Raw genomic sequence first — 25804 nt, 5'->3', positions numbered from 1 at the left:
TCTTCCTCAGCAAAAAAGAGGAGGATTGGCATCCGATATTAGCTCAGGGCTGATCTTCCTCACCAAAAAAAAAAAATGGAGTCTCAAGCCTGGCCTGATGGCCAGTGGTTAAAGTTCTGTGAACTCCACTTCGGCAGCCCAGGTTTGGTTCCCAGTTGTGGAACCATACCACTCATCTGTCAGTAGCCATGCTGTGGCGGTGGCTCACATACAAGTACTAGCAGGACTCACAACTAGAATATATAACTATGTACTGGGGCTTTGGAGAGGGAAAAAAAAAAAAAGAGAGAGAGGAAGATTCGCAACAGATGTTAGCTCAGGGCAAATCTTTCCTAGCAAAAAACCAAAAATCCCTGCCATTCTCTTTAATGGTTGAAAAAACAAAAATGGAGTCAGACTCCTCAATACAGTTCCTCAGTCTTTAACTTTCATAACCTTGATATTTTTGAAGAGTACAGAGCAGTTAGTTTGTGGAATGTCCCTCAGTTTGGATTTGTCTAATGTGTCCTTGTGATTAGATTCAGATTATACATTTTTGGTGCTTTATATATCTTAATATATAATATTAGGTACATACAAATTCAAAATTCTTGTATTTTACCGCTGAACTAAAACTTTTATCGTTATACTGTGTCACTGTTTATCCACTGTAATGCTGCGTAAAAGACGATTTAGTCTAATGTTACTGTGACTTTATCAACTTTCTTTTAGTTACAACTTGCCTGGTATAACTTTATACTTTTCATTCTTTCTGTATCCTTATTCTTTTTTTTTTTCTGTATATATTTATTTATTTTGTTTTTTGTTTATTGCAGTAACACTGGTTTATAACATTGTATAAATTTCAGGTGTACATCGTTATACTTCTATTTCTGCATAGATTACATCATGTTCACCACCCAAATACTAATTACAACCCATCACCACACACATGTGCCGAATTATCCCTTTCGCCCTCCTCCCTCCCCCCTTCCCCTCTGGTAACCACCAATCCAATCTGTCTCTCTATGTGTTTGTTTATTGTTGTTATTATCTACTACTTAATGAAGGAAATCATACGGTATTTGACCTTCTCCCTCTGACTTATTTCACTTTGCAAAATACTCTCAATGTCCATCCACATTGTCACAAATGCCTGGATTTCATCGTTTCTTATGGCTGAGTAGTATTCCATTGTGTATATATACCACATCTTCTTTATCCATTCGTCCCTTGATGGGCACTTAGGTTACTTCCAAGTCTTGGCTATTGTGAATAACGCTGCAATGAACACAGGGGTGCATGTATCTTTACACATTGGTGTTTTCAAGTTCTTTGGATAAATACCCAGCAGTGGAATAGCTGGATCATATGGTAGTTCTATCCTTGATTTTTTTGAGGAATCTCCATACTGTTTTCCCTAGTGGCTGCACCAGTTTGCACTCCCACCAGCAGTGTGTGAGAGTTCCCTTCTCTCCACATCCTCTCCAACACATGTTGTTTCCTGTCTTGTTAATTATAGCCATTCTGACAGGCGTGAGGTGATATCTCATTGTAGTTTTGATTTGCATTTCCCTGATAGTTAATGATTTTGAACATCTTTTCATGTGTCTGTTGGCCATCTGTATATCTTCTTTGGAGAAATGTCTGTTCAGGTCTTCTGCCCATTTTTTAATTGGGTTGTTAGTTTTTTTGTTGTTGAGATGAATGAGTTCTTTATATATTTTGGAGATAAAGCCCTTATCAGATGTATGGTTTGCAAATATCTTCTCCCAATTGTTAGGTTGTCTTTTCGTTTTGTTGATGGTTTCCTTTGCTGTGCAGAAGCTTTTCAGTTTGATGTAGTCCCATTTGTTTATTTTTTCTATTGTTTCTCTTGCCCAGTCAGACATGGTGCTTGAAAATATGTTGCTAAGACCGATGTTCAAGAGCGTACTGCCTATGTTTTCTTCTAGAAGTTTCATAGTTTCAGGTCTTACATTCAAGTCTTTAATCCATTTGGAGTTAATTTTTGTGTATGGTGTAAGGTAAGGGTCTACTTTCATTTTTTTGCGTGTGGCTATCCAGTTTTCCCAACACCATTTGTTGAAGAGATTTTCTTTTCTCCATTGTATGTTCTTGGCTCCTTTGTCAAAGATTAGCTGTCCATAGATGTGTGGGTTTATTTCTGGGCTTTCGATTCTATTCCATTGATCTGTGTGTCTGTTTTTGTGCCAGTACCATGCTCTTTTGGTTACTATAGCTTTGTAGTATCTTTCGAAATCAGGGAGTGTGATACCTCCAGCTTTGTTCTTTTTCCTCAGGATTCCTTTAGCTATTCGAGGTCTTTTGTTGTTCCATAAAAATTTTAGGATTCTTTGTTCTATTTCTGTGAAAAATGTTGGTGGTACTTTGATAGGGATTGCATTGAATCTATAGATTGCTTTAGGAAGTATGGACATCTTAACTATGTTAATTCTTCCAATCCAAGAGCATGGAATATCTTTCCATTTCTTTGTGTCTTCTTCAATTTCTTTCAGCAATGTTTTATAGTTTTCGGTGTACAGATCTTTCACCTCTTTGGTTAAGTTTATTCCTAGGTATTTTATTCTTTTTGTTGCAATTGTAAATGGGGTTGTATTCTTAATTTCTCTTTCTGCTACTTCGTTGTTAGTGTATAGAAATGCAACTGATTTTTGTATGTTGATTTTGTATCCTGCAACTTTACCATATTCGTTTATTACTTCTAAAAGTTTTCTGGTGGATTCTTTAGGGTTTTCTATATATAAAATCATGTCATCTGCAAATAGTGACAGTTTCACTTCTTCCTTTCCAGTTTGGATCCCTTTTATTTCTTTTTCTTGCCTGATTGCTCTGGGTAGGACTTCCAGTACTATGTTAAATAGGAGTGGTGACAGTGGGCATCCTTGTCTGGTTCCTGTTCTTAGAGGGACAGCTTTCAGTTTTTCACCATTGAGGATGATATTAGCTGTGAGTTTGTCATATATGGCCTTTATTATTTTGAGGTACTTTCCTTCTATCCCCATTTTATTCAGAGTTTTTATCATAAATGGATGCTGGATCTTGTCAAATGCTTTCTCTGCATCTGTTGAGATAATCTTGTGATTTTTAGTCTTCATTTTATTAATGTGGTGTATTACATTGATTGATTTGCGAATGTTGAACCATCCCTGCATACCTGGAATAAATCCCACTTGATCATGGTGAATAATCTTTTTAACGTATTGTTGTATGCGATTTGCTAGTATTTTGTTGAGGATTTTTGCATTGATGTTCATCAGTGATACTGGCCTGTAATTTTCTTTTTTTTTGTGTTGTCCTTGTCTGGTTTTGGTATCAGGGTAATGTTGGCTTTGTAGAATGAGTTAGGGAGCTTCCCCCCCTCCTCAATTTTTTGGAAGAGTTTGAGAAGGATAGGTATTAAGTCTTCTTTGAATGTTTGGTAGAATTCCAGGGAAGCTGTCTGGTCCTGGACTTTTATTTTTGGGGAGGTTTTTGATTACTGTTTCAATCTCCTTACTGGTGATTGGTCTATTCAAATTCTCTACTTCTTCTTGATCCAGTTTTGAAAGGTTGTATGATTCTAAGAATTTATCCATTTCTTCCAGATTGTCAAATTGGTTGGCATATAGCTTTTCATAGTATTCTCTTATAACCGTTTGTATTTCTGAGGTGTCTGTTGTAATTTCTCCTCTTTCATTTCTGATTTTACTTATTTGTGTCTTCTCTCTTTTTTTCTTGGTGAGTCTAGCTAAAGGTTTGTCAATTTTGTTGATCTTTTCAAAGAACCAGCTCTTGGTTTTTTCTATTGTTTTTTTAGTCTCTATTTCATTTATTTCTGCTCTGATTTTTATTATTTCCTTTCTTCTACTGATTTTGGGCTTTGTTTGTTCTTCTTTTTCCAGTTCTTTTAGGTGCATTGTTAGATTGTTTATTTGAGATTTTTCTTGTTTGTTGAGATAGGCCTGTATTGCTATAAACTTCCCTGTTAGAACCGCTTTTGCTGTATCCCATAAATTCTGGCATGTCGTATTTTCATTTTCCTTTGTCTCCAGGTATTTTTTGGTTTCTTCTTTGATTTCTTTGTTGACCCAGTTGTTGTTCAGTAGCATTTTGTTTAATCTCCACGTATTTGTGGCTTTTCTGATTTTCTTCCTATAGTTGATTTCCAGTTTTATACCGTTGTGGTCAGAAAAGATGCTTGGTATTATTTCAATCTTCTTAAATTTATGGAGACTCGTTTTGTGGCCTAATATGTGATCAATCCTGGAGAATGTTCCATGTGCATTTGAAAAGAACGTGTATTCTTCAGTTTTTGGATGGAATGCTCTGTCTATATCTACTAGGTCCATCTGTTCTAGTGTGTCATTTAAGGCGAATGTTTCCTTATTGATTTTCTGTTTGGATGATCTATCCGTTGGTGTAAGTGGAGTGTTAAAGTCCCCTACTATTATTGTGTTACTGTCTATTTCTCTTTTTATGTCTGTTAATAATTTATATATTTAGGTGCATCTACATTGGGTGCATAGATATTTACAAGTGTTATATCCTCTTGTTGGATTGTTCCCTTGATCATTATGTAATGCCCTTCTTTGTCTCTTTTTACAGTTTTTGTTTTAAAGTCTATTTTGTCTGATATGAGTACTGCTACCCCAGCTTTCTTTTCATTGCCATTTGCCTGGAGTATCTTTTTCCATCCCTTCACTTTCAGTTTGTGAGTGTCTTTAGGTGTGAAGTGTGTCTGTTGTATGCAGCATATATATGGGTCTTGGTGTTTTATCCAATCAGCCACCCTATGCCTTTTAATTGGGTCATTTAGTCCATAGACGTTTAAAGTAGCTATTGATAAGTATGTACTTACTGCCATTTTTTAACTTTTTTTCTCAGTGTTTTAGTAGTCCTTTTCTGTTCCTTTCTCCTTCTACACAGAATTGGTGGTCTCTTTAGTTTGACCTCTGTCTGAAAGCTCTACTCTTTAACTCCCCTCCTCCCTCATTTTATGTTTTTGATACCATATCTAACCTCTTTTTTGTGCGTTTGTATCCATTGCCCTCTTATCATGGAAATAGATAATTTTTCCTATTTGTGGTCTTCTCTTTTCCCCTTAAATCAGTCCCTTTAACACATCTTGTAGCACTGGTTTCTTGGTGACAAACTCCTTTAATTTTTGCTTGTCTGGGAAATTTTTGATCTCTCCTTCCATTTTGAATGATAATCTTGCTGGGTAGAGTATTCTTGGCTGTAAGTTTTTTCCTTTTAGCACTTTAAATATATCGTGCCACTCTCTTCTAGCCTGTAAGGTTTCTGCTGAGAAGTCAGCTGATAGCCTTATGGGATTTCCTTTGTATGTAACTTGTCTTTCTCTGGCAGCTTTTAGGATTCTCTCTTTATCTTTAATTCTAGACATTTTGATTATGATGTGTCTTGGTGTGGGCCTCTTTGGGTTTATCTTGTTTGGGGCTCTCTGTGCTTCCTGTACCTGGATGTCTGTTTCCTTCCTTAGGTTAGGGAAGTTTTCATCTATTATTTCTATTATTTCTTGAGATAGATTCCCTGCCCCTTTGTCTCGCTCTTCTCCTTCCGGGACACCTATAACATGGATGTTAGTGCGCTTGATGTTGTCCCAGAGGTCCCTTAGACTGTCCTCACTCTTTTTAATTCTTTTCTCTTTTGAGCCCCTCTAGCGAATTTTTCATTTCCAGTATCGTATTCTTCATTTCTGATTTGTTCTTTTTTTTTTTTTTTTTTTTTTTTTTTTTTTTTTTTTGTGAGGAGATTAGCCCTGAGCTAACATCCGCCAATCCTCCTCTTTTTTTGCTGAGGAAGACGGCCCTGGGCTAACATCTGTGCCCATCTTCCTCCACTTTTTTTATATGGGACGCCGCCACAGCATGGCTTACCAAGCAGTGCGTCTGTGCGCGCCCGGGATCCGAACCAGCGAACCCCGGGCCGCCGCAGCGGAGCGCGCGCACTTAACCGCTTGCGTCACCGGGCCGGCCCCCTGATTTGTTCTTTTTTATATCTTCCATTTCTTTGTTGACGTTCTCACTGAGTTCATCTATTCTTCTCCCCACATCAGTGAGCATCCTTAACACTCTTAGTTTGAACTCTGTCGGGTAGGTTGCTCATTTCTGTTTCACTTAGTTCCTTTTCTGGAGTTTTGTCCTGTTCCCTTACTTGGAATGTATTCCTTTGCCTCCTCATTTTGCCTCTTTCCCTGTGCTTGTGTCTACATATTAGGTAGGTCAGCTACATCTCCTGCTCTTGGATAGGTGACCTTATACAAGTGATGCCTTAGGAGTCCTGCAGTGTGCTTCCCTCAGTTCTCAATGTTCCAGGGGTGACCCCTATGTGGGCTACGTGTGTCCTCCTGTTGTGGCCTGTTTGCTCTCCCTGTATGCGCCCAGGTAGGCCGAGTTATGCTCCTGGTCAGCTGTTGTAATGCTCAGCTGTTTGTAGTTGTTGTGGGCTCTTCAGTCTCTTTATCAGGTGTGGGGAGCCCCAGCACAGTTGGCTGCAAGTTCTAATACCACATTTGTGTTGCAGTATTTCTTTTAAGTGAGTAGGCCCCCAGAGTGGCAGGTTGTTAGGCTCAGGGGCTTACAATTGCTATAAGCCTCCAGCCTTTAGGTCTCTTGTCAGCTCTCTGAGGATTGCAGCTGGGTGGGGCTAGCCTCAGGCACAGGAGCACCCAGTTGTTTCAGACTTTGGAAGGTGGGGCAAACCCCCTATGTGGGTCTTTGAGAAGCACAAGTCTTCTGCAGCTGACAAGCCCTGCCACCCACAGGTCCACACACACAGTCAACACAGTCCTGCCCCGTGTGTGCCCCCCGACCTCCCAAAGTGGACCCAGTCTCTCCACGGTGGGAGCCCCACACACTCCACCACTGCCCCACACTCTCCACCCGCTCTTTGTACATGCCCTGCCCCACTGAAGTGGGCTCAGTTGCCAGGCTGCAGAGAATCCAGTCACCAATCTATGCAGGCCCACAAGTTGCCTGAGGGCTTGTTGTTGGGTGGGGCCAGTCTCTAGGGTGGGCTGCCTGCCCTGGCTGAGCTGGATTAAATCGGTGCTCTATTGGGTGGGGCAGACCTGGGCTAGCAGGCCCCAGGGAGAACTTCAATGGCATCTGTGTCAGCTGGCCCACACCAGGCCACAACAATGGCTGCCGCCAATGTCCCAGTCCCTGGAGAGGTCTCACCTCTTACCCAGATGCACTCAGGGCCTATCAGGTGAGTCTCTTTTCACCAAAGCACTATGCCCCTTTCTTTCTGGTGATTTTAGGATGCTTTCTGAAACGGGTGAGTTTGCACGTGGGCCCTTTAAGAGCCGGTTTTAATTTCTTTGTGAACCAGGTTTTCTGGGGGTACTCCCCAATATTTTAGTAGCAGGCAAAGTCAGATATTATGCCACTCGTCTCGATTGTGCTGGGTCCACAAAATGCCCACAGCGGGGGTGCTCCCTAGCTCAGGGCCCCGCTCCTCCAGAGAGGGCTGCGTACCTTTGGGCTCCCCCCAGGCGGCTGTGAAGCTGGTGGCTTGTGAAGGCGGCATTTTTCCTCTCCAGAAGGGAGTTTCTGCCTCTTCCACCTCAATTAGGATTGTCCTTTGTTGCAGGAGTTCCTCTTATCCAGTTTTAGTTCTGTCTCAGGGGTAATTTTTCCACAAGTAGTTGTAAATTGGCTGTGTCTGCAGGAGGAGGTGAGTTCAGAGTCTGCTTACGCCGCCATCTTGACTTCTTGATGTATCCTTATTCTAGATGTTTATCTTACAAAAACAGCATATACTTGGACTCTTTTTTTTTTTTTAAATCCAGTTGACAATATTGGTCTTAACTGGAGCATGTAGTCTGTTTACGTTTAACATAATTACTGAAATATTTGGGTTTAAATCTACCATCTTATTTTGTGGTTTCTAATTTGTCCCGTCTGTTCTATGTCATATGCTGATTTCATTCCAGTCAAAATATTTTCTAATTTCTTTTGTGATTTCTTACCTGACTCCAGAGTTATTTGGATATTTACTCAATATCCAAATAGTTGAGAATTTTCTAGTTATCTTTTTACTGATTTCCAGCGTAATACTGCTGTGGTCAGAGAACATACTTTGATTTCTGTCCTTTGAGATTTGTTGAGGCTTGCTTTTACCCAGCATGTGGTGAATTTTGGTAAATGTGTTCTGTGCGTATGAAAAAGAGGTATAATTTGTCATTGTTGGGTGTATTGTTCTAATATATCAATTAGGTCTAATTTGTTAGATGTGTTCAGATTTTCTATATCCTTTTAAAGTTTTTGTCTGCTTGTTTTATTACTTATTGTACAAAGGATGTTACTATTGTTATGGATTTGCCCTTTTAGTTCAATCAATTTTTACTTTATATATTTGAAACTTAATTATTGGATGTATTTAGATTTAGAATTATTATATCTTCCTTATAGATTGACCCTTTATCATTATGAAATAGGTCTATTCAAGGCAGTAGCATTATTAGAGATGAAATCTTTATCTGATTTTAGTCTAGCTACACCAGCTTTCTTTTGGTTCGTATATCTTCTTCCACTATTTTACCCTTAACATTTCTGTGCTTTTATTGAAGGTGGGTCCCTTTGTACAGCATATATTTAGTGTGTGTGTTTTGTAAATCCAGTCTGATGATCTTAGTCTTTTCATTGCCCAGTATTTAATGCATTTGAGTTGATATATACATCATTGCTCGGTTTTCTGTTTGATTTATCCAATTCATATCTTTTTTTTCTGTTCTTGCCTTCTTAGGGATTCGTTTAAAACTTTGTATTATTTCACTTTTCTCCTATTTTTTTTTTAATTTTATCTATTTATTTTTTTTCCAAAGCCCCAGTAGATAGTTGTATGTCATAGCTGCACATCCTTCCAGTTGCTGTATGTGGGATGTGGCCTCAGCATGGCCGGAGAAGCGGTGCGTCAGTGCGCGCCCGGGATCCAAACCCGGGCTGCCAGCAGCGGAGCGCACACACCTAACCGCTAAGCCATGGGGCCGGCCCCTCTCTGAGCTTCTTGATTCTGTGTGTAGAAGTCTTGCATCACTTTTAGAAAATTCACAGCTGTTTTCTCCAGATATTACTTCTGTCTAGTTTTATTTTTTAATTATTGGCATTTTATTTTACTTTCAAGTTCACTGCCAGTGAATATCACATTTAGCATTCCATTTTATGTACGTGTATATGTGTGGGTTTTTTTGTTTTCTTTTGTTTTTGTTATTTTTTTAATATTTTTTTCTCTGCATTTACTTTCTCTGCTCACCTAAGGCTTCCCTTTGAAGCTGAAATCCTGGGACTTCTTCCATGCTCCAAGTCACATTTAATAGTCAATATCCATCCCCCCCACCAGCTCTATGGAGGTATATTTTATGTACAAAAATTATACATATTTAATTTATAAATTTTTTTGAGTTTGGACATATATACAGACCTGTGATACTGTCACAACAATCAAGGTAATAAACATATTACCTCCAATAATAAACAGATCATGGAGGTAACAAATCACCTTCACAAGATTTCTTATGTCTCCGTGTTTTTGTTTCTGTGATAAGAGGGTAGATCTCATGTTGAGTGTTCTTAAGTTTTGACGTGCACAACACCATATTGTTAACTGCTCTGTCCGATTCTTTCTTCTCTTTCTGGGCCTCCAATTACACATATTTTGGATCTTTTCACATGTTTCTTACACTGTTTTTTGTTACTTCCCTTCTTTTGTTTCTGTGCTTTAGTTTGAATTTTTTTTATTGACTTATCTTCCAGTTCACTTACTTCTTAGTCTGTTGTATCTCCTGTTAAATCCATCTATTGAGCTCTTAATTTCAGTTATATTTTTTAGTTCTAGAATGTTCATTTTTTTTTTTAATGAGTTTTAGTTCTCTGGTGAACTTCTCCATTTTCATCTATTTTATTTTTCCCTTTATATTCTTGAACATATTAACCATAGTTACTTTAAAGTCCTTTGGCTAACTCCAGTGTCTAGATCGTGCATGGGTGTGTTCCTGTTTGTTTTTTCCTTTCTAGACAGATAAGAGTGGGGGCTGACCACCTTAATCCAGTCAGGGAGTGAGCTGTGCCAAGGCTTGATTGTGGTTTTGGAAAGACTTGATCTACCTCTGGTTCATCCTGTTCCTAGAGTGTAGGCTTTCTAGGGCTTGCAACTGTGGCCTGTTGTATTCACCTTTACTCTGAGGATGTAGCCTTTTGAGTTCTCAGCTAATGAGGAAAGAGTCTTGTATGAGACTCCCCATGTTAGGCAGAAACTGGATGTTAACCCCTCCCTGTCCACTCTTGCCACACAAAGCCCTCAAACTGGTATTGGAGCAGTGCCTCAGTGTTTTGCTTACCTCTCTTGAGCAGTTCATCACCATCTTCTCAGCTTTTTCATGCTTTCAAGGTGATTTTTTTAAATAGTATGCCAGCATTGTAAGATGTTTTCCATGGGAGATTTGGCCCTATTAATGGAAATGGAAGTTCTCATAGCTTTTCATATTTTATATGATGATTTTCACCACATTGATTTGATTACATAAAATTTTAATTTTTTAGTCTGTCTGTCTTTATGCCATCTTGATTTTGTGTTTTTCTTAGGGAAATTTCCATTTGTTCAAAATTCTGTTGTATTTCTATTTTTTAACATTTAGATGTTCAATGTATCTGGAATTTATTTTTGTGACTAGCATAAAGTTAGGATCTAACTATTTTCCTTCAAAATGGAGAGCCAGTTTTTCCAACGCGGTTGATTAGACCAGAAGTCAGCAAACTATGGCCAAGCCATTTTTGTTAATAAAGTTTTATTGGAACACAGCTATGCCCATTTGATTACATATTGCTATGACTTCTTTCATGTTGCACTAGCAGAGTTGAGTAGTTGCAACAGAAACTGTTTGGCCCACAAAGCCTAAAATATTTCCTTTCTGGTCATTTAAGAAAAAGTTTACTAACCGCTGGATTAGACTTTTTTTTTTTCATTGATCTGAGTTTCTACTTTAGCATATACTAAATGTTTTGTATCTATTTCTAGAATCTCTTCTGTTTCTTCATTCATGTCATATATTCTTCTTTTATAAGAATATTATACTCTTATAATTATTGTAGCTTTATACTACTGTATTTTATTGGCCTTGAGGATACAATTTGTTTAAGCAGGTTTATTGAGGTATAATTTGCATATAGTAAAATTTACCCTTTTAATTTATTTTATTTTATTTTTTTTTTAATTTTATTTATTTATTTATTTATTTTCCCCCAAAGCCCCAGTAGATGGTTGTATGTCATAGCTGCACATGCTTCTAGTTGCTGTATGTGGGACACGGCCGCAGCGTGGCTGGAGAAGCCGTGCGTCGGTGCGCGCCAGGGATCCGAACCCAGGCCGCCAGCAGCGGAGCGTGCACACTTAACCGCTAAGCCACGGGACAGGCCCAAAATTTACCCTTTTTATGTGTACAGTTCTATGAGTTTTGACAAATGTATACAGCCATGTAACCACCACAATCAAGATGGAGAACATTTTCATCGCTCCAAAAAGTTCCCTGTTGCCAGTTTGTCCATTCCCTCTCCTTACCACAAGGCCCTGGCAACCGCTGATCTGTTTTCTGTCCCTATAGTGTTGTCTTTTCCAGAATGTCATATAAGTGGAATCATACACTAAATAGCCTTTTAAGTCTGGATTCTTCCTTCCACTTAGGATAATGTATTTGAGATTTGTCTGTGTTGTTGTGTGCATGTTCATTTCCCTTTTATTGCTGAGAAGTATTCCATTATATCCATTCACTGGTTGATGGACATTTGGGTTGAATCCAGTTTTTGGCAATTATGAGTAAAGCTGATAGAAACATTTGCATACAAGATTTGTCTGGACATATGTTTTCATTTTTCTTGGGCAAATACTTAGGAATGGGAATGTTGGGTCGTATGTTACAGTAAATGTATATTTAACTGTATGAGAAACTGCCAAACTGTTTTCCATAGTGGCTATACCATTTTTTCATTTCTACCAGTTTTGCATCCTCACCAGCACTTAGTATCATCAGTTTTTGTTTTTTTTTTTAATTTTATTTAGATCATATTGGTTTATAAAGCTGTAAATTTCAGGGGTACATTATTATATTTCAGCTTCGGTATAGTCTGTATCGTGTTCACCATCAATAGTCTAGTTTTTATCTGTCACCATACGTATGTGCCCCTTTACCCCCTTTTGCCCTCCTCCCACTCGTTTCCCCTCTGGTAGCTACTAATCTATTCTCCTTATCTATGTATTTGCTTGTCTGTTTATCTTCCACATATGAGTGAAATCATATGGTATTTATCTTTCTCTGTCTTAGTTTGCTTAACATAATACCCTTCAGGTCCATCCATGTTGTCGCAAATGGCACAGTTTTGTCTTTTTTATGGCCGAATAGTATTCCATTGTGTATATATACCACATCTTCCTTATCCATTCATCTGTTGATGGGCGCTTAGGTTGCTTCCAGCTTTTGGGTATTGGAATAGTGCTGCAGTGAACATAGGGGTGCCTTTATCTTTTTGAATTAGTGTTTTCATGTTCTCTGGATAAATACCTAGAAGTGGAATAGATGGATCATATGGTATTTCTATTTTTAATTTTTTGAGAAATCTCCATACTGTTTTCCATAGTGGCTGCACCAGTTTGCATTCCCACCACCACTTATGAGGGTTCCCTTTTCTCCACACCCTTTCCAACATTTGTTATTTCTTGTCTTGATAATTATAGCCATTCAAATGAGTGTAAGGTGATCGATATATCATTGTAGTTTTGATTTGCATTTCCCTAATAATTAATGATGTTGGACATCTTTTCATGTGCCTGTTGGCCGTCTGTATATCTTCTTTGGAAAAATGTCTGTTCATATCCTCTGTTCAATTTTGAATCAGCTTGTTTGTTTTCTTGTTGTTGAGTTGTATGAGTTTGTTGTATATTTTGGAAATTAACCCCTTCTTACATATATGATTTACAAATATTTTCTTCCAGTTGGTTGTCTTTTCGTTTTGTTGATGGTGTCCTTTGCTGTGCAGAAGCTTTTTAGTCTGATGTAGTCCCATTTGTTTATTTTTCGTTTTGTTTCCCTTGCCTGAGGAGACATGGTATTCAAAAAGATCCTTCTAAGACCAATGTCAAAGAGCATACTCTCTATGTTTTCTTCTAGGAGTTTTATGGTTTCAGGTCTTATATTCAAGTCTCTAATCCATTTTGGGTTAATTTTTGTGTATGGTGTAAGATAATGGTCTACTTTCATTCTTTTGCACGTGGCTGTCCAGTTTTCCCAATACCATTTATTGAAGAGACTTTCCTTTCCCCATTGTATGTTCTTGGCTTCTTTGTTGAAGATTAGCTGTCCATAGATGTGTGGTTTTATTTCTGGGCTCTCACTTCTGTTCCATTGATCTGTGTGTCTGTTTTTCTGCCAGTACTATGCTGTTTGGATTACTATAGCTTTGTAGTATATTTTGAATTCAGGGAGTGTGATACTTCAAAGTATCAAAGATACTTTGTTCTTTTTTCTCAGTATTGCTTTGGCTGTTCACGGTCCTTTGTTGTTCCATATAAATTTTAGGATTCTTCTATTTCTGTGAAGAGTGTCCTGGGATATCAGTTTTGTTTTTTAATTTTAGTGATTCTAATGGGTCAGGCATTGTGGTTTTAATTCCTAATAAATTTAATTCCTAGTACATATTCCTAATGACTTAATGATGTTGAGCATCCTTCTCTGTGCTTACTTACTATCAGTATATCTTCTTTGGTGAAGTGTCTGTCCAAATCTTTTGCCCATTTAAAAAAATTGAGTTGTTTGTTTTCTTATGGTTGTGTCATTTGTTATATGTTCTAGATACTAGTCCTTATCAGGTATGTGTTTTGCAAATATTCTCTCCCAGACTATAGCTTGTCTTTTCATTTCTTAACAGTATATTTCACAGAAGTTTTTAATTTTTTTTTTTAATTTTTATTTATTTATTTTTTCCCCCCAAAGCCCCAGTAGATAGTTGTATGTCATAGTTGCACAGCCTTCTAGTTGCTGTATGTGGGACGCGGCCTCAGCATGGCTGGAGAAGCGGTGCGTCGGTGCGCGCCCCGGATCCGAACCCAGGCCGCCAGCAGCGGAGCGCGCGCACTTAACTGCTAAGCCACGGGGCCAGCCCAGCAGTTTTTAATTTTGAATTCCACTTTATCAATTTTTCTTTTATGTTTTGTATTATTGTCTATTGTTGTGTAATAAATTACCACAAACTTAGTGGTTTGAAGCAACATAAATTTATTATCTCACAGTTTCCATGGGTCTGGAATCCAAATTAGCTGGATTCTCTGCTCAAGGTCATACCAAACTGAAATCAAGGTTCTGGCTGGGCCACATTGCTTACTGGAGCTCAGTGTCCTCTTCCAAGCCCATGTGGTATTTGGCTGAATCTAGTTCCTTGTAATTGTAGGACATAGATTCCTGTTTTCTTGCTGATCATCAGCTGTGGACTGTTCTCAGTTTCTAGAGGCTGCCCACCATTTCCTGCCACATGGCCTTCTTCACAGCATGGCAGTTTGCTTTTTCAAGGACAGCAGGAGAACATCTGTTGCAGCTTCGAATCTCTCTGACTTCTCATGTCTCTGACCTCTAAACCCTTGTTTAAAAGGTCTTACCAGAGTAGGTCAGGCCCACTGACACTCAAGGAGAAGGGTTATACTAGGTGTGCGCACTAGGAGGAGGGAAACTTGGTGGCCAACTTGGGATTCTTCCTACCACATGGTTTATGCTTTTTTGTTTCTAAGAAATCTTTGCCTACCCCAAAGTTGTAAAGATTTTTCTGATTTTGTCTGAAAGTTTAATAGTTTTGGGTTTTCCATTTAGATCTGTGGTCCATTGTATATATGCATTTATTTATTTATTGTTTTGAGATATAATTCACATACCATGAAAGTCACCCTTAAAGTATACAATTCCATGGTTTTTTGTATATCACAAAGTGGTTCAACCACTGCCACTATTTAATTCTGCAACATTCTCATCACACACAAAAGAAACCCTTAGTTGCATTAGCAGTCACTCCCTGCTTCCTCTTCCCCCAATTTGGCAACTGGTAATCTACTTTCTGTCTCTATGGGTTTGCCTGTCCTGGACATTTTGTTATCAATGTAATCATACAATATGTGCCTTTTCGTGTCTTGCTTTTTCACTAATCATGATGTTTGCAAGGTTCATCCACGTTGTAGCGTGTATCAGCACTTCATTCCTTTTTATGGTGTATCTAATAGATACATCACATTTTGTTTTTCCATTCATTAATTGGTGGACATTGGGTTGTTTCCGCTTTTTGGCCGCTTTGAGTAATGCTATAGTGCTGCTATGAAAGTTTTCCTTTTTTTTTTAACTGAACTGTTTGAGATAAAGTAGTGACATCGGGGCCCTTTACTACTAAATTCTTCAGCACGCCTCTCCTAAGTACAAAGACATTCTTTTCCATAACCACAGTGCAGTTATCACATTTAGGAAATTTATCATTGATATAATGCTGTAATATACACTCCTTGTTCAAATTTCACTGATTTAATTAGTGATTTTTTTTTTGATGAGGAAGATCGGCCCTGAGCTAACATCCGTCGCCAGTCCTCCTCCTTTTGCTTGAAGAAGAGTGGCTCTGAGGTAACATCTGTGCCAGTCTTCCTTTATGTTGTATGTGGGACGCTGCCACAGTTGGCTGGAGGAGTGGTGTGTAGGTCCGCGCCTGGCATCCAACCCATGAACCCCAGGCCACTGAAGCAGAGCACATGAACTTAACTACTGTGCCACTGGGCTGGCCCCTGATTTAATTAATGATTTTAAACATCTTAAACAATTACTAATTTTTTTATTGAGGTGAAATTCACATAACATAAAATTAACCACTCAAAGTGAACAATTCATGGGGCCGGCCCGGTGGCGCAAATGGTTAAGTGCGGACGCTCCGCTGCGGCGGCCCAGGGTTCGCTGGTTCGGATCCCGGGCGTGCAACGCCACACCGCTTGTCAAGCCATGCTGTGGCGGTGTCCCATATAAAAAAGTGGAGGAAGATGGGCATGGATGTTAGCCCAGGGCCAGTCTTCCTCAGCAAAAAGAGGAGGATTGGCAGATGTTAGCTCAGGGCCGAGCCTCCTCACATAAAAAAGAATAAAATAAAATAAAGTGAACAATTCAGTGGCATTCACAAAATGAAGTGGAAAGTGTTTCCTCCTCTTCTATTTTCTGGAAGATATTGTGTAAAATTGGCATTAATTTTTCTTTAAATATTTGGTAGAATTCTCTAGTGAAACTTTCTGGGCCAGGAGATTTCCTTTTCAGGAGCCTTTTAATTAGGGATTCAGTTTTTAAATTGGCTTCAGTAGTATTCAAGTTATTTTATCTTTGTTGAGTTTTAGTAGTTTGTGGTTTTTGACGAATTGGTCCTTTATCTTATAAGTTGTCCAGTTTATGAGTACAAAGTTGTTTGTAGTATTTCCTTATTATCCTTTTAATGGCTGCAGGACCTGTGGTGATATTCTGTTTCATTCTCGATATTGGTAATATATGTTTTCTTTCTTTTTATGTTTGTCAATCATTCTAGAGGTTTTATTGATTATTTTTTTTAAAGCAGCTTTTTGAATCATTGATTTTTCTCTGTTGTTTTCATTGTTATTGATTTCTGTTCTTTTTTATTTCCTTCTCTTCTGCTTGTTTTGGGTTTATTTTTCTCTTCTTTTGCTAGTTTTTTGACATAGTAAGCTAGATTACTGATTTGAGATCTTTCTTCTTTTCTAACGTAAACTTAGTACTGTAAATTTCCCTCTCAGCATTGCTTTAGCTGTGCTCCATCTGTTTTGATATGTTGGATTTCATTTTCATTCAGTTCTATGTATTTTTAAAATTTCTTTTGAGACTTCCTCTTTGACCCACAGATGATTTAGAAGTGGTTCTTTGGTTTCCAAGTGTGTGGATATTTTCCTGTTGTCTTTCTGTTACTGATTTGTAGTTTGATTCCATTCTGCTCAGAGGACATGCTCTATGATTTCAGTCCTTTAAAATTTTTGAGGTTTATTTTATGGCCCAGGATATGGTCTTTCTTGGTGAATGATCAATACACACTTGAAAACAATATTTATCCTGCTGTTGTTGGGTGAAGTGTTCTGTATCTATCAATTAGACCCCGTTGGTTGATTGTACTGTTCATTTCTTCTATATCCTTGCTGATTTTCTATCTAGTAGTTGTACCCATTACTGAGAGTAGGGCTTATGTCTCCAAGTTGTGGCTTGCCTATGTGGGTTTTTCATTTCATTTATATTAGTTTTGTTTCTTATATTCAAGGCTCTGTTGTTTGGTGCATACACACTTAGAATTGTTATGTCTTCCTGGTAGATTGATCCTTTAATCATTATGTAATGTCTCTCTTTGTCTCTAGTTATTTTCTTTGATCTGAAGTCTACTTACCTGCTAGTAATATAGCCACTCTGCTGGTTTTTTTAAATTAACGTTTGCATGGTATATCTTTTTTCAGCCTTTTACTTTCAACTTACTTATGTCTTTGTATTTGAACTAAGTTTCTTATAGACAGCGTGTTGTTGGGTCTTCTGTTAATCCCCTCTACCAGTTTTTTGTGTCAGTCTCAGCCTATATGTAGTGATGCTATTGGCTGGGAATGGCTAGGGTCACTCACCTGGTCCCTGTACTACTTTTGGCAAGCCCCCACAGACATTTTCTCATCCAGAACCAATGTTGTGGCTGGACTGGCCCTTGTGATTCTTATTATGATTGCAAGACACACTTCAGCAACAGCCATCAAGGAACTTTGAAAAAAGGTTTATTACTCACAGGTTCTAGATGATACATGGCACACCTGGGGCCACACAGCGAAGTTGCAGGTAGAGAGAGGATGGACCTGGGGTTCTGCCTTTATTGGATTCCAGGATGGGGTGTGTAGGGTTTTGAGGGTTTGCTCTATTGGTGAATTTAAAACATAAGAGCACGAATTAAAGCGTGGGAAGGAAAAAGGAGGTTCACTCAAACAGTCAGTTATCTAGGTCACCCAGGGCTTTCTAAAGGGGAACTTATTGTGTGGGCCGGCCTGACTCTTTATCTAGTTGTGTAGCTGGCAATATGTTTATTCAAGATGGATGTTTTTGAAATGGATGACTTGTCAATCAAAAGCTTAATGTCAGGCACTTACATTACACTCAAAAAAGCTAATTGTCAGGCAGTTACACTACAGCCAGTCTCTGTTAATTGGTATATTTAGACCATTTAGATTAAAGGTGGTTATTGATATGTTAGACCAAGTCTGCCGGTGAATTGTTTTCTGTTTTTCTGTGTTTCTCTTTTCTTACTTTCCTCTGGTTTCTTTGAACATGTTTTTAAGATTCTATTTTAATTTATTTACTAACGCCTGAGTATATCGCTTCGTACAGTTTGCTTAGGTGTTCCTCTAGGTATTACATTATGCATACATAACTTATCCCAGTCTAACGATATTAATGTTTTACCAATTCGAGTGAAGTGTAGAAAGTTTATTTCCATTTATGTTCCTTTACCTTCCTCAGTTTTTAAATATAATTGTATTTCCTCTACATGGGGCTATTCCATCTTCGTAGAACTGGAAGTCCGTGTGCTTGTCTTTTATCTGTCATCCTTACTAAATTATTAGTTCTAGTAGTTCTTAATTACTTCCAGTAGTTGTCTTGAATTGCTACATATAGTTATATCATCCACAGAAATGACATTTTCATTCCTTTCTTTCTTGTATCTATACCTTTTATTTATTTTTATCTTATTGCCAAGCAAAAAAATTGTCTATTTTTTCTGTTTTTCAACATTAACATTGACTGTGTATCATTTCACTCTGCCTGTATAAAATGAGAGATTTACTTTTACTTTTCTCCTTCCCTGCTTTTAAGTTTTTGTGATACAGTCTGGATGTTTTAAGTCTCCATTTTTATCTGACTACATGTAATTTTCATTTTTTTATGCGCTCTGTCTTGACCTACCTCTCTGACTTCATCTCCTGCTCTTGCCCTTACTCGATCTCCTCTGACCTTTTTGCTTCTCCTTTAGCACACCAGGCATGCTTCTGTCTCAGGTCTTTGCATTTGATGTTCCCTCTGCCTGAAATGTTTTCCCCCAGATATTCATGGCTTGCTCTCTCACCTTTCAAAAGATCTTTACTCAAATGTCACATTCTTGCCAGGACCTTCTCTGACCACTCCTAAGGTTGTAATCCATCACCCACCAAATCCGCCTATTCTCTTCCCTAGTGGATTTTCTTTTCATAGCACTTATGACCATGTGATATACTATTTTATCTATTAACTGGTTTATTGTCTATTTTTCTTTATTAGAATATAAGTTCCATGAAGGCAGGAATCTTTCTCTGTTTTGTTCACTGTTTTATTCCCAGTGCCCAGAACAGAGCCTGGCACATGTAGGTACTCAATAAGTATTTATTTAAATAATTTAATCTTCATGTATGTAGCATTTTCCTTCTTCAAGTTAGGACTGTGAGGCCAAAGGTGAATTTTTTTGTAGTTCTTTATACCTTTGTCATATAACTTTCTTTTTTGTTTGCTTTATTTCTTACTTATTTGTACCAGGTACTGCTTTTCATATGGTTTAAAGTTCAAACAGTATAAAAGGGTTTGGTTGAGAAGTATTCCTCCCACCTCCATACTCAAGCACCTATTCCCCTCTTCAGAAGCAACTAGCTTTGTCAGTTTCTTCACACTTCCTGCAGAGACATTCCCATATCGCTTTCTAGAAAGTTTCTAGAAAAAAAGACTTTACTATTATGTCTGTCCAGAATAGTTCCTGTTTCACTTTCTATCTGCTACACAATCCTCACTAGCCAGTGTCAACCGTTTTTTAGTGAATGTTACTATCATGCTAGCTGCTGAGGGGGTGATATAACGAAATATTATTTAGCCCTTGCTCTTGAAGGTCAAAACCTAGGTGGGATGGGAAAGTATCCACACTTACAAAGTAACACAGAGTTTAAAAAGATCAAGATGATACCCATGAAATATCACGAAATGTTGAATAATTAATTGTCAAATGAGGTATAAGTGATAAATACCATGAAAAGTAGTTCATCAAAGCAGAAAACGAGTATATTTATCAGGGAAACCTTCACAGAAAAGGAAGAATACCTTGGCTTTGGATAGTCTGAGAAGAGTGTAGAAGGAAAGGAGTATATTATATCTTCTGTGTTTGCACTAATGTGATATTTAAGCAATAAGATCCTACTAGGAATATATTTTTATGCCATGAGATTTGCAAAGAGGAATAACGAAATCCTTATCTTGTTGAGGAGAGACTATATATACTTATAACAAAGTCAGTGAGAGCACTTGCGATAAAGAAGTTTCAAATTCAATAGGGATGTAGAGAGAGATCAGAGGCATTTGGGGAAATAAAGAAAATTTTCATAGGGAACTCATGTTCAAGATGGAGCTTGAAAGGTAAATAGGATTTTTAATAGGCACAAAAGGATAACACGGTGTAAGAATTTAGTACAGGGATTGGCAGACTAAGCCCTCGGGCTGACCACCTGTTTTTGTGAATAAATTTATTGGAATACAGCATGCCCATTCGTTTATGTACTGTCTATGACTGCTTTCATGCTGTAGTGGCAAAGTTGAGCAGTTGAGACAGACCATATGGTCTGCAAACCCTAAAATATTTACTATCTGGTCCTTTACAGAAAGTTTGCTGCTCCCTACAAGTAGATAAGATATAGGTGGGAAAGCATTATTGATAACTATTAAAGAAATGAAAATGAGATATTTATTATAGTTTCGGGGGGGTCAGTCATAGAAGGGTTAAAGAGGAGGTTAGCCTTGAAGGAATATAATAGGGAGACCATTATTAATAGAGAGGAAGTGAGGGGCCATTCAAGGCTGGAACAATAGTTCAATAAGACACAAATGTGGCTTGTCCTTAATCATGCTTTTCTAATTTTTCCTCGTTAGCCAAGAAGGATCAGGAAGGTGGAGAAGAAAAGAAATCTGTGCAAAAGAAAAAAGTAAAAGAGTTAAAGGTATTGGATTCAAAGACGGCCCAGAATCTCTGTGAGTAACTCTGTGATCCCAACTATTTGAAACGTGAAGGAGTTCTTCTAAGAACTTAGTTCTGGTGGATCCAAGGTCCCTTGATATGAAACTTGCATTTGTTGAGTTCCTGCTGTATGCCAGGCATTGCATAGTGAATTTCCGATATCTTGTTGAATCCCTTCAATAGCACTGCAAGGTTGTTACTGTCTGGCTTAATGTCAAGGAAATGGAGGCTAAGGCTTTTAGGAATTTGCCTAGTCATACAGCTAGTAAGAGACAGGTCTGGCATTTGAACCTCAGGTTTTCTTTTTTCAAAGCCCTTATTGTTTTCATTGCATCCACAGAAAATCTACCACAAATGTTCTAGGCACTGTACATTTTCTTCTTTCTTACTTTCTTTTAAGTATTTCCTTTAAATGCAGGCATTGGCTTGACTTCAATTAAATCTAAAATAACTTTTTGTGGTTTAGAATAAATAATGTAAATCCTGTACTTCTCAGAGCAGGATCAGTAACTCCAAAGAGTTCTGTTCTGAACTTGCTACCCCTACTCATAACTCAGATTGGTGGCAAAATTTCAGATCAGAAATTCCTCTGCAAAGTTGATATAGGTAGTACTTATTTGATGATCAGGATGGGTGTTCATTTTTTGTTCATTTTGACTGTTGATCTCCCTACTTTATGCTGAATAATATAGATGTAAATACTTGTTCAACAAATGTTTGAGGGTCTGCCGTGTTGCAGGCTCTATTAGGCACATACTAGGCATGTGTTCCAGAGAGGAAAGGGTATGTATTTCATAAAACCCACTCACAATCTTGTGATGTGGCTGTTGTCCCCATTTTTCCAAATGAGAAAACGGAAGTTCAGACTTTGTGACTTGGCCAAGGTCACACAGGTAGTGAGTGTACATACCCATAAGTGAAGTCAGTGATACAGTGAGAACAGTAAGCCTTACATTGTTCTTGGTGATGTAATCGTAGATCATTGACAACAAATATTACTAAATAGTGTCTGTGGGTGAGTCCTTTTATGGAGACTAAAGTAAGGTGAGATAGTTCCTCTTCTCAAGATTGTGTCTAGGAGCATAAAACATGAGAAAGTGATACAAGACTGTGGGATAGTACATTGTTATTTCCAATTGAGTGATATCCATATGGAAAACAGAATTCAGAAAGAGAATTGAGATTAGTTTAGGGTAGGATGGTCTAGTGATTCAAAATTTAGTGATTCAAAAATTACTAAGTGCCTCTTATGTGCTGGAGATACAAAGCTGAGTAAGGCATAGTCCTTATCCTCATGAACGGTATGTCTGGTAGAGACAGAAAAGTACATATTGGTAATAGCATGGATTGATAAGTGCTGTGATGGAGGTGTGCTAGGATGCTAATGAGAGCACTAGGAAAGGGAGCATCTAAATCAAGTGGGGGGGGGGATTGAAGGGAGCACATCCTAGATGTCATTTAAAGGAGATACTGCTTAAACTGAGTTGAAAGAACTATTGACAATGAAGTAAGTGAAGGGTGAGGGCTGGCTTGTTTCAGGAGAGGGATCAGCATGTATGAGTGCACAGAAGCATGAGACAACATTGTGCAGTTTGGGAACTGTAAGTAGTTGAGTACAGCTGAGTAAAGGCCATATGTGGGGGAGCGGTGAGAGAAGAAGCTTTCAAGAAATAGATAGAGGCTACATCATAAAGAATTCTGGCAGGCTTAGGCTGTGGAAGTTATTGAAGGGATTTTAATCAGGAAGGTGATACAACCCTATGTAATTTGGGGGAAGGCTACTTCAGCAGTGATTTTGAGGCTGAATTGCTAGGGTAGGGGAAGACTAGGCAGAGGGTAGGAGAAGACTAGGCAGAGATATGATTTATGTTATTGCTTTAATCTAGGTGAGAGGTGATCAGGACCTGAAACTAAAGTAGTAAGAATGAATAGGAAGGCAGAAGATATAAGAAGATAGAATTACTGGAACTTAGTGATTGACTGAGGGGATAAAGAAGGTGTTTTCTTGGGTTTAGATCACTCTATAGAGAGTGATACCATCTACTGAAATAGGAATATCCAGCAGGAGCACATTCTCTGTCTTTTGGGGGAGAAGTGGTAAGTAGTGGACATGAATGAGAGGTGGCAAGGTGGGTAGAAATAATTAATTTTAGGATAGAATTTAAGATGCCTGTGGGACTCGACCAAAAGGATGGGTGTATTAGGCATTTGGGTGTAGAAATCAGGAGGAAGATTTGGCTGGAGAAAGGAATTTAGGAGATAGCATTTGAGTCATAGTTGAAGCCCTGAGTTTGCTTTGAAGGCCACTGATATTTCAGGGGCAAGTAAAAAGAAAGGGAGACCTCAAAGGAGGCTGGAAAGGAGCAGCAAGAAAAATAGTATGACATAGTCCTAAGAAGTGGGAGTAGTCAGCAGTGTCACATGTAGACAGGGGTAAAGTCAAATCAAGACAAGACAGCTATCCTTCGGATCTGGCATTAGGAAAGTGAGTAGCCTAAGCGAGAATAATGTCAGTACAGCATAGAGGTTAAGAACAGAAGCTCTGGAATCCATTTGTATTTAAATCCTGACTCCAGCCCTGCTAGCAGTGTGACTTTGGATGGTTAGCTTAACTTCTTTAAGTATTAGTTTCCTTTTCTATCAAATGGGACTAATAATACAAACTTATAGGGATATTAGGAATAGGGTTAAATGAGATCATGTATGTAGATTGTGTTTAAGGTGCTATGTCTTACATGAAGTATACACTCAATAAATAGTTGCTATCTTTTCATTGACTTTGTGGGGACAGCAGAATAAATGAGAGCTGTGGAAAGTGAGAAAGAGTAGACTTGTATTTTTAGAACGTTATAAAGTGAAGGAAAGAAGTAAGTTGGGGGGCTGGCCCCCTGACTTAGCGGTTAAGTGCGCACGCTCTGCCGCTGGCAGCCCGGGTTCGGATCCTGGGCATGCACCAACACACCGCTTGTCCGGCCATGCTGAGGTGGCGTCCCACATACAGCAACTAGAAGGATGTGCAACTATGACATACAACTATCTACTGGGGCTTTGGGGAGAAAAAGGGGAAAAAAAAGGAGGAAAATTGGCAATAGATGTTAGCTCAGGGCCGGTCTTCCTCAGCAAAAAGAGGAGGATTGGCGTGGATGTTAGCTCAGGGCTGATCTTCCTCACGAAAAAAAAAAGAAGAAGAAGTAAGTTGGTAGTTAGAGGACTATTGGGTCAAGGAGGGTTTTATTTTAAGATAGGAGAAACTTGATTATATATATATGCTGAAGGAAAAGGTCCATAGGGCCACCTGTTCTGTTGAAACGTGAGGAAAGGATGAGCGCATGGGTATAGTTGCTAGTAAGCTTACAGAAGTGTTGGCACAAGTTTTCTTCTAGATAATTCCAAAATAGTCCTTACCCAAGCCTTTTCTAGTCTGGCTCCAGCTGAGGGCCCCCAATGCTCAGCTTGTTAGTGGCATAAGAGAAAGTTTAGCAAGTAATTTGATCAATAGCTTCACTTTTTCTCAGTGAAGATGAGCAAGATCTTAGAACAAATGGGAAAGTGGTGGGACAGTTGGGAGAATGGGGATATTTTGGAGAAGCTGCCAAGAGAGTCAGAAGAGTGTGGGCTAGGGACACACAGAAGGATTGCTAGGCAGCGCCATAGCCACAGCTATTGTTGGTGCCACTACAGATTTATAGATTCTGATCTGCAGTGTTCATCAGCCCAGGTGTAAGAGAAGAGAAACGAGATGGCTGGACTAACCAGGGACTGGAAGGAGAAGGAGAAAGAGAATAGGAATAGTAGTAATAGAAATGGGAGTAATAGCAGGGAGTGAGTGAAGTGATAGACTGTTGGGTCAGGGTTAAATAGAGAAGGCAAAGTAGAACTGATCCATTGGGAAAAAATGGAATGGTCAGCTCTCTTGCCAGAGAGAGAGAGCACCCTGATGAGGTTGAAGGGTCAATTTAGAGATGAGTGAGAGAGAGATGGAAAGCTAGGAAGTGTTTGTTAGTGAATGGGCTATTGCAGTTTAAGAATCAGAGCATTTCAAAGCAGTGGCAGCTTTGAGGATGGAGTCATGGGAATGGGGAACTAAAATAGAGTGGGGTGAACGTCTTTGATGTACATAGATAGAGAAGATCAAAGACTTCCTGTGTGAATGAAGGCAAGGAGTCACAGAGGTTGTAGAATGTGGTGCTTGGAACAATGTGGCTAGTGTGAGACAAATGTGGAGATTAATGAGAGAGAAAGGTGGTAGGTGGGAACCTTAAACACTGGACCCAGGAACTTGAGTTGTAACTATATAGGCAGTGAGGAGCTGGTGGAGGTTTCTGATAGTGACTTGAAAAGAGCACTCTTAGGAAAGTTGTCCAGCATAGGTTTGTAGGATGGATTAGAAGGGGGAAGAGTCTGAGAAGAACATGTCTTTATATCTCATTTTCTGGCAGCAATCTTTTTGGGTTCCTTCCGCATGCCCTATCAAGAGATTAAGAATGTCATCCTGGAGGTGAATGAGGCTGTTCTGACAGAGTCTATGATCCAGGTAAGCAGCAAGGTCGTTCTGCTGGAGCTGGCTCTTTGCATCGCTGTGCACCAGCCTCATCTCCTCTGTGCTTAGAGGAAGCGGCTCCTCCTCTAGCATTGCTGACTTAAAGAGTGCTAGCTTTGGGTAAGCTTCCATCTCTCTGGTGGGCAGATTGTTTCTGGTATATTCTTTAAAAGTCTTGCCATCTCACTAGCTACCTCCCCAGCCCATGTTT

At 38.8% G+C, this 25804-nt stretch overlaps 1 protein-coding gene across 2 annotated transcripts in view; it reads left to right on the top strand.

Moving 5' to 3' along the window:
- Positions 1–25804, top strand: part of DIAPH1 (diaphanous related formin 1) — a 109757-nt gene that overhangs the window by 70373 nt on the left and 13580 nt on the right. For both annotated transcript variants that reach the window (XM_058542751.1, XM_058542746.1), the window contains 2 exons: positions 20969–21067; positions 25493–25587. In XM_058542751.1, coding sequence (XP_058398734.1) covers positions 20969–21067; positions 25493–25587 — 194 coding nt within the window. The remainder of the gene's footprint in view (positions 1–20968; positions 21068–25492; positions 25588–25804) is intronic.

Source organism: Diceros bicornis, chromosome 1 (assembly GCF_020826845.1).
Source record: "Diceros bicornis minor isolate mBicDic1 chromosome 1, mDicBic1.mat.cur, whole genome shotgun sequence".
NCBI lineage: Eukaryota > Metazoa > Chordata > Mammalia > Perissodactyla > Rhinocerotidae > Diceros > Diceros bicornis.
The sequence above is the reverse complement of the archived record's forward strand: the minus strand, read 5'-3'. Positions and strand labels throughout refer to the sequence as shown.